This window comes from Miscanthus floridulus, chromosome 7, assembly GCF_019320115.1.
Source record: "Miscanthus floridulus cultivar M001 chromosome 7, ASM1932011v1, whole genome shotgun sequence".
NCBI lineage: Eukaryota > Viridiplantae > Streptophyta > Magnoliopsida > Poales > Poaceae > Miscanthus > Miscanthus floridulus.
This window is the reverse complement of record NC_089586.1, coordinates 90,355,862-90,365,794: the sequence shown is the minus strand read 5'-3', so window position 1 is coordinate 90,365,794 and position 9,933 is coordinate 90,355,862. Positions and strand designations below refer to the sequence as shown.

Here is a 9,933-nt window from a genome sequence, read left to right as displayed (position 1 = left end):
CTAATCTACCCTAACTTATTTAAGACTTAAATGCCTTGTTGTTATTGTTCATAGTTCATGGTTAGAACTCTACGCTTGGCTATGTCCGATTTTCTTTCTATTTTATCATGCTATATACTCCAGCACTCCATTTGCCCCGGGCACTGCCGTTCCGGTCGGAATGTACAAACGATGGAATTCAGATATTGAGAGGATCAGTCGCAAATCTGAGACAATTTAATCCTTACAATATCATGTTGCATCAATGAATCTTGAAAAATCCTCTTTGTAAGAACAAAAAGTCGACCACGGCGGGTAGAAACACAAACTTGTAGCAATACCAACACCCCACGTCAGCAGCAGGGAAGAACAGCACGTTTGGGGACCTAACTCCAGCTTGAACGAAATGGTACTATCCTATTACCTGCTTCGCACGCTCCAGAAAAGCATCAAAATTTCTGGACCTGTTCTTGTTGATTCACAGATTAAGCTCCATCCACCTATTCTGCGTCGCCGCCATCAAAACCATCCTCTTCAACATCTTCAACCTTTTGAGGTGCCACACTATCTTCGACAATTGTAGGGTCATCATCTCTAGACACTTCAGGGCCTGGTCCTGCAGACATTTCAGGACCTGGTCCTGCAGACACCTTGACCATTGCTGGGCGAAGTAATCTTTCCCCGAGTTTGAAACCTTTTCGGAATTCCTGGAGAATGATCCCCTCTTCGTACTCTGATGACTCTTCTCTCATAATAGCCTCATGAAGCTGAAACACAAGGTGCAATAAGGAATCATTTTAAAAGAAAAAAAAAATCCTTGCAAATGCTCAGATGTGGACAACTATAAAGATTTAGCATTTCTGTTGCAGAAGTCAAATAGTCAATAGACTCTACCACCTGATTACACTGAAATACTAAAAATGTAAGAGTAGATATGTAGTGTAGCAACAAAACTTTAAGTGGAATATGCAAATCTCAGGATTTAATCTAGATGATGTTTTGCTAAGACTAGCTTACCATAGGATCAAATGGTTTGCCAACAGTTTCAACATCTTCAACGCCCAGTGAATTCAGAATCTCGATAAATTGCTTATAAATGCTCTGGTAGCTATTATTTATTTTCTCCTCTCCCTCTGTTTCCACCTTTATTTGCATTTTTGCTCTTTCAAAGTTGTCGAGAACAGGCAAAAAGCTCTCTATAAGTTCCCCTTGCACATTTTCCATCATGTTAAGCTTCTCATTTTCTGTCCTTTTCCTGAAATTGTCAAAATCAGCACTGATCCTCAAGATACGTTCTCGTTGAGTTGCTAGTTCGGCATTTAGAGCAGTGATTTTGTTCAAAAGAGAGTTTTTCTCATCCTCGATGGCAAGTAAAAAGGACTCTATCTCAGCAGACTTTGCTTCATCATCATTAATCAGTGCTTCGCTGTATGACTGCAGTGTTGTCACAATAATAGATGGAGTTTCATCTGTGCTTACAGCACCATCATCTGCAGCACTATCTCCAGTAACTTCGGTTTCTGAATCCTCCTGCAGCATAGGAAAATAACATCATACAAAAAAGCCCAAGCATCCAATAAGCAGATTATCTGTACATGGACGTGGATAGAATTGCAACAAAATATTGCAACAAAATTGTAGAAGGTAGAGAATCACCACACTCACTAATGTGGGTGGGGAGCCTTTCGTATATATAGCCAATAGGCATACATGGAAGTTACATACATGGGAAGCTATTTCCTGTACAAGGAAACTATCCTAGGCTATACATGGCAGCTAGCCTATCTAGGGAAACACCAATCAATCGCTAAATGATCTAGATATATACATATCCTAATACCCGCCCGCAGTCGTAGCGGAAGCATCACGGACGCATAGACTGGTCCGAAAATCAGTGAAGAGATGGACGGGCAGACCCTTGGTCATGATATCTGCGAACTGATGCGCAGATGGGACATGAAGAACACGGAACTGTCCCAGAGCGACCTTTTCGCGGACGAAGTGGATGTCGATCTCGATGTGCTTCGTGCGGCGGCGGTGGACAGGGTTGGCAGCCATGTAGATGGCGCTCACATTTAGACAACCGTCGCAAGCGCGATGGAGATGTGGAGCTCCTGTAAAAGCTGACGCAGCCAGCAGCACTCGGCAACAACATGGGCCACTGCTCGGTACTCTGCTTCGGCACTGGAGCGAGACACGGTCGTCTGACGCTTGGAAGACCAGGACACCAGGTTGTCACCGAGGTAGACGCAGAAGTCAGAGGTAGAACGGCGCGTGTCTGGGCAAGCCAGCCCAGTCGACGTCGGAGTAGGCTGTGAGCTGGTCAACGGCACCGGAGCCCAAGTGCAGACCGGCGGACAGAGACCCCTTGACGTATCGCAGGATGCGCTTGATCAGCGCAAGGTGCGGCTCGTGGGGGTCGTGCATGAAGAGGCAGACCTGCTGGACAGCATAAGCCAGGTCCGGCCTTGTCAGAGTGAGGTACTGGAGCGCACCAGCAAGGCTCCTGTACTCCGAGGGATTGGCAACTGGGGCGCCCTCTGAGGCGGACAGCTTGGTCCGGGCATCCACAGGAGTAGCTGTCGGATGGCATTCAGACATGCCAGCACGCTGGAGGAGATCAGCAGCGTACTGCCGCTGGGAGAGGAACAGCCCGCTGCTGTCCCGCGTCACCGAGATGCCGAGGAAGTGATGTAAGTCGCCGAGGTCCGTCATGGCGAACTCCGAGTGAAGGCGTGAAGTGACATGCTGGAGAAGGGCCGGTGACGACGCGGTGACGATGATGTCATCAACGTAGAGGAGGTAGGCCATGTTGTCGCCAGCCTTGTAGACGAACAGGGAGGCATCCGACTCGGAGGTGGTGAAGCCGATGCTGCAGATGAAGTTGGAGAAGCGCTGGTTCCAAGCACGAGGCGCCTACTTAAGTCCATACAAGGACTTCTGTAGCAAACAGACATAATTAGGAGCAGCGGGGTCGACGAAGCCTTTCGGCTGCTCGCAGTAGACCGTCTCCTCGAGGTTGCCGTGGAGGAAGGCATTCTTCACGTCGAGCTGGCGTATGGGCCAATTTCGCGACGCAGAGATGCTGAGGACGGTGCGGATCGTGGCCGGCTTGACGACGGGGCTGAATGTCTCGTCATAGTCAACACCGGCCTCCTGGGAGAACCCGCGGACGACCCAGCGTGCCTTGTGCCGGGCGAGGGAGCCGTCGGAGTGGAGCTTGTGCTTGAACAGCCACTTGCCAGTGACGATGTTCGCACCAGGCGGCCGAGGTACGAGGCGCCAAGTGCCGTTGTCGATCAGCGCCTTGTACTCTTCCGCCATCGCAGCGCGCCAATTGGGATCGGCGAGTGCACTGCGATAGTTCACCGGGACCGGCGAGGCGACGGAGGCAGAGAAGCCGTAGCGCTGGACGGTGCGGAGGCTGCCGGTCTGTGAGCGTGTCATAGGCCGGGCCACTGGTACCGCAGGGAGCACGACTGGTGGCGCTGCCGGTGCTGCAGCCGCTGGTGGCACAGCAGCAGGGGCCACGGAGGCAGCCGCAGGAGCCACCGGCTCGGTGGCCGGCGCTGCAGGAGTCCGGGCACGGCGAGTGTAGACGGCACCGAAGCACTGGCCTCCCAGCTGTGGCCCGCCCGCAGGAGGAGCAGCTGGAGTGTGCCCGCCCGCAGGCGTAGCCAGGGGGCCCAGCTGGAGTACAGCCGGGTCCAGGAGCGCCGGGAATGGATCCTCGCTGGTGGCAGCGAGTGGCGGAGTAGTGCTCGCTGGTGTCGGCGAGGAGGAGAGTCCCTGCATCAGAAAATCAAGTGAAGACGGCATGGAAGCCGCCGATGGTGCTGCTGAGAACGGAAACATGGACTCGTCGAAAATGACATGGCGAGAGATGATAATGCGACGAGTAGACATGTCGAGGCAACGGTAGCCCTTGTGAGAGGATGGATAGCCTAGGAAAACACAAGGTGCGGAGCGAGGGGTGAGTTTGTGTGGGGAGGTGGCAGTGAGGTTTGGATAGCAGAGGCACCCGAAAACGCGAAGTGAGGAGTAATCTGGGATGGTGCCGTGAAGGAGTTGGTGAGGTATTCTGTTGTGGATGGAGGAGGGACGCCTATTGAGGAGGAAGGTGGCTGTGATGAGAGCCTCAGCCCAATAGGGAGGTGGCATGGACGCATGGAGGAGCATGGTGCGGATGGTGTTGTTGGTGGTGCGGAGCACACGTTCAGCCTTGCCGTTTTGTGGGGAGGTATAGGGGCAGGAGAGGCGGAGCAGAATGCCATGGCTTGTGAGGAAAGAGGTGGTGGCGTGGTTAACAAGCTCGGTCCCATTATCTACTTGAAAGGATTTAGGTGTGGTGCCAAACTGTGTCTGAGCGTATAGGCAATGAACTCGACAATGTGGCGGTGCACCTCGGATTTTTGGCGAAGTGGAAAGGACCAGCAGTAATGAGAAAAATCATCTACTAAAACAAGATAATATTTGAATCCGGAGTTGCTAAGCACGGGAGATGTCCGCACATCACAATGAACTAAATCAAACGGAGCATTGGTTACAGAGGTGGATTGACTGAATGGGAGTCGCACGTGCTTGCCAAGTTGACAGGCATGGCATAGGCATGGCGAGCTCTTATTGTAGATGACCGACATGCTCCGGAGAGTGGCGAGGCTGGTTGGACCGGGGTGGCCGAGGCGGTGGTGCCACAGAGACGATGTGGTGGCGAGGCTGCAGGAGTGAGCTGGTGTGGAGGGGAAGGTGTAGAGGTCGCCACCACTATTGCAGCAAAGAGTCACGCGCCCCGTCTGTTGGTCCTTGACAGAAAAACCACAAGCGTCAAATTCAATTGAGCAAGCATTGTCACGAGTGAATTGACGAACGGAAAGAAGGTTGCGCACTAAATCAGGAGCAACCAGAACATTGTTAAGGTGAAAAACAGAATTAGGAAAAGTCAGTGTGGATGTGCCACGGCAAGTGATAGGAATTGTAGTGCCGTTGCCAACCGTGATGCCGGAAGAGGGTGGGGGAAGACGGGACAGGAGTATACCATCCGAGGACGACATGTGGGCAATGGCACCGGTGTCGAGGACCCAGGGGGAAGACCCCTGAAGGGACATCTGGTTCAGGGCGGCAATGAGGCCGGCCTGATCCCAGCCGCCATGCTGCTGCGGAGGTGGAGGAGAGGCGTCGGAGAACTGGGCGGGGGCGAACGCCGTGTGCGCCTGGGCTGAAGGAAAGGCGCCGAGGACTCCAGGGCCACGCCAGGCTAGGTTCGGCGTCGGCGGACGCCAGGGCTGCTGCTACATCCCGCCCGTCCAAGGCTGCTGCTGCGCTCCGCCCGTCCAGGGAGCGTAGCAGTACCAAGGGCCCACTGGCGGAGCAGAGGACTTCTGCCCGCCCCCAGAATTGGAGCCGCCCCTGCCCTTCTTCTTCCAGCGACCGCCGCCGCCGCCGTAGCCACTGCCAGAGCCGCTGCTGTGGCTGCCCTGGCGACCGGTGGTGTAGCCACTGCCCGTGTTGCCGGAGGTGATGCGGCAGCCTGTGCCGCACGAGGCATGGAATGCCGTCTGGGCAGCGACGGAGCCCTCGTTGGCGAGGCGGAGCTCCTTCAACACGAGCTTCTCACGGGTGGTGGCGAAGTCCGGCAGCGGGTGGGAATCGGCGATGTTGTCGGCGGTGCTGGCAAAAAGGGGATTGAGGCCACGGAGGAAGTTGAGGACGAGCTCTGAGTCGGTGATGGTGCGGCCGACATCGCGCAGAGCATCGGCTGTGGCCTTCATCCGCTGGGCGTAGTCGTTGATGGAGGAATCGCCCTGGGTCATGGAGTGGAACTCGTGACCCAGGAAGATGGCGCGCGGAGCCTTGTTGGCCTCAAAGAGGCGCCTGATGGCAACCCAGAGCTCGCGCGCAGTCTGATTTGGTGCCGCAGCAAGGCCGATGACGTCCGTCCCGACAGAGCCGAGGAGCCAGCTGCGGACGCAGGCGTCGGCAATGGCCCAAGCAGGGTCAGTGGGGCTGGCCTCCGCCGTGCCGTCGACGTGCGGAAGGAGACCGAATTTCCCGCAGAGAGAGGTGAAGAACGGCTCCCACTGGTTGAAGTTGGGCTTCGTCAGTTCCAGGGTCACCGGGATGTGGTTCTTGACATTGATCGTCGCGTAGGGGGCGACGAAGACGGCTGGGGCAGAGATGGAACCCATAGCAGCCGAGGTGCTGGAGGATGTGGTGGAGCTAGTGGCAGAGGAGGTCGACATGGGCGACCTGGGAAGGGGAGCAACGACTGTGCGGTGGGAGGGAGGGAGAAGGAGGATTTAAAGGCCTGATACCATGTAGAAGGTAGAGAATCACCACACTCACTAATGTGGGTGAGGAGCCTTTCATATATATAGCCAATAGGCATACATGGAAGTTACATACATGGGAAGCTATTTCCTGTACAAGGAAACTATCCTAGGCTATACATGGCAGCTAGCCTATCTAGGGAAACACCAATCAATCGCTAAATGATCTAGATATATACATATCCTAATAAAAATGAACTTCTTCGGCTTTTAAACAAGCATTCAAAGGAAAGCAAGATATTGTTGCACTATTGCCATCTTTAGAGAAAATTCCAACCTAACATAATAAAACATTTTCCTTTAAATTATTATGTTGGTGTCATGTAATCTGCAGAAAGATTGCATCCCTGCACTGCAATTTAACTATTGTAAAGGTGTTACACAAATCAGTGCCATATTGTATCTAAAGCTAGAATGAAGGCTTTGATATATAACTTTTCAAATCCAACAGCCTCTAACAAAATTCCAACATAATAGCATAATAGCATTTATAGTGAAATGCAACAAATCAATGTCCTCAACCAACAAGATTGTGCATTTTGCTATACTTCAAGGATCAAACAGGAGACTAGCATCTTCATGAATTAGCACAAGTGCACAGGCATGCAGCTGGGTACTGCTATTGCTGTCACACCATCAGAGTGGCAGCATCACATGAAAGTGTTTTTACAAGTACAGATAAGTTCCACTAAATAAAGATGCACCACCGGTGTGACTACCCTACTTATCCAAGGTTCTCCAATAGCTTTCCATAAAAGTGCAGCACCCCGTTTTTCTAACAGATAGCTAATGCTTCCAAATTAGTGAAACTTTGGGCAGTCATTACTTACAGAAGTCCTATCCAATACTCGCTCTAATATTGATCAAACTTCAAAATAAAATTACATTAGACTATAGCAAGTACAAGTTATGAAGCCAACAAGCTTATCTTGAAAATGAATGATAAGTTAGCACACGAATTTTAGAATGTCTCCCAGCGAAAAAATAACTATCATGGACAACAAGGCTATATAATTTAAGTATCACAACTGTCCTACATTGCTAAATCTCGATCTTCTTGAGGACCACCTAAAAATCACTAATCATGACTAACCAAGATCTGTTTAGGGGATGCTTAAGAAGGCAAAGCAGAAATCTTCATACCAGAAAATGATTTATTAAACAACATATTGAAAAATTCTTAACTGGTCATAGTAAACAACTCAAGAATGAAGGTCCAGCTGTTTATTCCCCAAAATTACAGCACTTATGTATCCCCAGCCATATAATCAAAATATAGCGAAAAGAAGCAGTAGCTTCGACACAAATTGTGTACCTACCTATCCTAATAAGGGCAAATAGTTCGTCCTCAGAAGTCAATGCAAAGCAGTTGCAGATGATTACATAGACAAACCTGGTGTTTAGAGAATGAACAATATGTCACCTCCGGTTCATATTTTTCTACTTCAAAGTTTCCTTAGACGCTAACGATATCAGGAATCTGACAGCTATTCTAAACAATTGAAGCAACCACCCGTCCATTGGATACAAAGGAACGACAGAGTTTACGAGCTACGGCCACCAGAACACCCACCCTCACCTGCGTCGCCGTTTGCGCAGCCTCGTCGGCCTCGGTGGCGGCCAGGCGCCGGAGCCTGAACCCGTCGCGACAGAAGACGTGCGGAGTCGGCAGCAGCCACGCCCGGAGCGGTCGGGCCGGCGCGCGCCGGGAGCAGGCGAGCCGCAGGCACCGCCCACGCGGCTCCCGTGCGGACAGCGGTGAAGAGGGCGGGGGCGCGAGGGCCGCGGCCGTGCGGAGTAAGGCAGCCATGGGCGCGCGGTCACCGGTGGGGGGCGCGGAGAGGGCAGAGGGGTTTTGTTTGCGCAAGCTATCGGATGCGGCCTGCGGGAGAGAATAGCGGGGGAGGTACGGGATAACCCTCGCCTTCAGATGGATGGATGCGAAATTGGGAATGCATCGAGAATTCGAGATGGCTCCTTCCTTGCTTTTGGGTTTTCTGGAAGAGTGGAGAGACTCTCGAACACTCTCGGGTCTCGGCGTGAGGAACCCACGGCAATAATTTAGACATTAGATTCAGAAGAAGTAGGTTAAATTTCAACCAGAATTAAAAAAAGGCAATCCGAGAATCTTATATTTATGCTTCTCCCTCTGTCCTAAAATATAATATATTTTTATTTATTCTAAGTTCACCTATCTTAAATTAACAAAATTTATATAAAAAAGAACAATAATATTGTTAACATCATTATGAAATGCATTTTTATAAATTACCTTTTTGATGTGTAGTTAATATGTTTCCTAACCCAAACATGCTTACAAGGCCTAACTTAGTTCAAACTGTGACACAGCATGTAGTTTTTTTTTTTTTTTTGCCTCTCATCTGGGTACAGTTGTAGCATCTGTTCATACACACGAACGCCCACACAACACAAACACACTACTCACACCACTCGTGTACAAACAAACCTAAAACTACACTCAGATCTGAAGACCGCGTCTTTCTTGAGATCACCGAAATCCTCTGATTTCGTAGACGACGGGCACGTCACGATCCCATTGTGGCATCACGCGTGAGAGGCAGACGGACTGATGTATGGATATAGAGGACAGCTGTCCCACCCAACTTTGCAGAAAGGGCCCCAAGAAAAACAAAAATTACAAACAGGTCCCTGGACCCTTTCCCAACCGAAGGCTTGAGCCAGCTCCGGGCGTCGCTGCCCACGTCTAGATCCGAGGAAGCCCACCCTAGGATCCCAGAATCATGGACCGGAGCACGACAACGACGACGACTGCCGCCGTAAGAAGCACGAGCCCGATCCAGCCAGCCATCTTCCAGCAAACCCACAGCAGCCACTGCATCCACGAAGCAAAAGGCCAGTGACCCCGACGCTCTACCGAGACGACGAGCCACCGCCAGCAAGACTCCTGAACAGGAGCCAACGGGATCTGGAGCTCCAACTGGGTCTCCAGATCCAGAGAGCCCCGACCTCACAGGCCCGCCGTCGACACCGGAGCAAGTGATGACGAGGTGGGAAAGGGCCAGGAGTACCTTATTCCACCATGGCGACGCCGTCTCCACCTCACGACCGCCGTCGGGAGACCTACCCCTATAGCGGTGAAAGGTCCTAATATGGCTAGAGGGGGGTGAATAGCCTATTTAAAATTCTACAAATCAACTAGAGTAATTTGATTAGTATGACAAATAGCGTAATGCAAACTTGCTCTAGCTCTACAAGGGTTGTAAGCCACCTATCCAATAATCCTAGTTACAATGATTACTTAGGCACACAATATCCAAAGTAATTACTCACTAAGAGCTCTCAATCTTGCTACTCTAAAGAGCTCAATTAAATGAATGTAAATAATAAAGCAAGCTCTCAATTCTAATTACACTAAAGAGCTTGTATCAACTAGTTTGCAAGAATGTAAATAAGTGAGTAAGGTGATTATACCGACGTGTAGGGGATGAACCAATCACAAGAAGAATATATAGCCAATCACCGGGAGAATGCCAAAGACAAGAGACAATTGATTTTCTCTCGAGGTTTACGTGCTTGCCAACACGCTATGTTTTCGTTGTGTTGACCAACACTTGGTGGTTCAGCGGCTAAGAGGTGTTTCACAAAC

At 51.0% G+C, this 9,933-nt stretch overlaps 1 protein-coding gene across 3 annotated transcripts; it reads right to left on the bottom strand.

Annotated features, from left to right (window-relative positions):
- Positions 1-207: 207 nt before the first annotated feature.
- Positions 208-8,310, bottom strand: LOC136467283 (uncharacterized). Of its 3 annotated transcripts, XM_066465921.1 has the most exons (4): positions 8,204-8,310; positions 7,879-8,158; positions 997-1,509; positions 208-746 (listed from the first exon to the last, which is right to left on the bottom strand). In XM_066465921.1, exons 2-4 carry the CDS (start codon positions 8,113-8,115, stop codon positions 480-482), a joined length of 1,017 nt encoding a protein of 338 aa, XP_066322018.1. In that variant the 5' UTR covers positions 8,116-8,158; positions 8,204-8,310; the 3' UTR covers positions 208-479. The 3 variants fall into 3 exon arrangements, with proteins under 3 accessions (XP_066322018.1, XP_066322017.1, XP_066322019.1); XM_066465920.1 differs by having other exon boundaries at positions 7,879-8,292; XM_066465922.1 differs by having other exon boundaries at positions 7,885-8,281.
- Between the last annotated feature and the right edge of the window lie 1,623 nt (positions 8,311-9,933).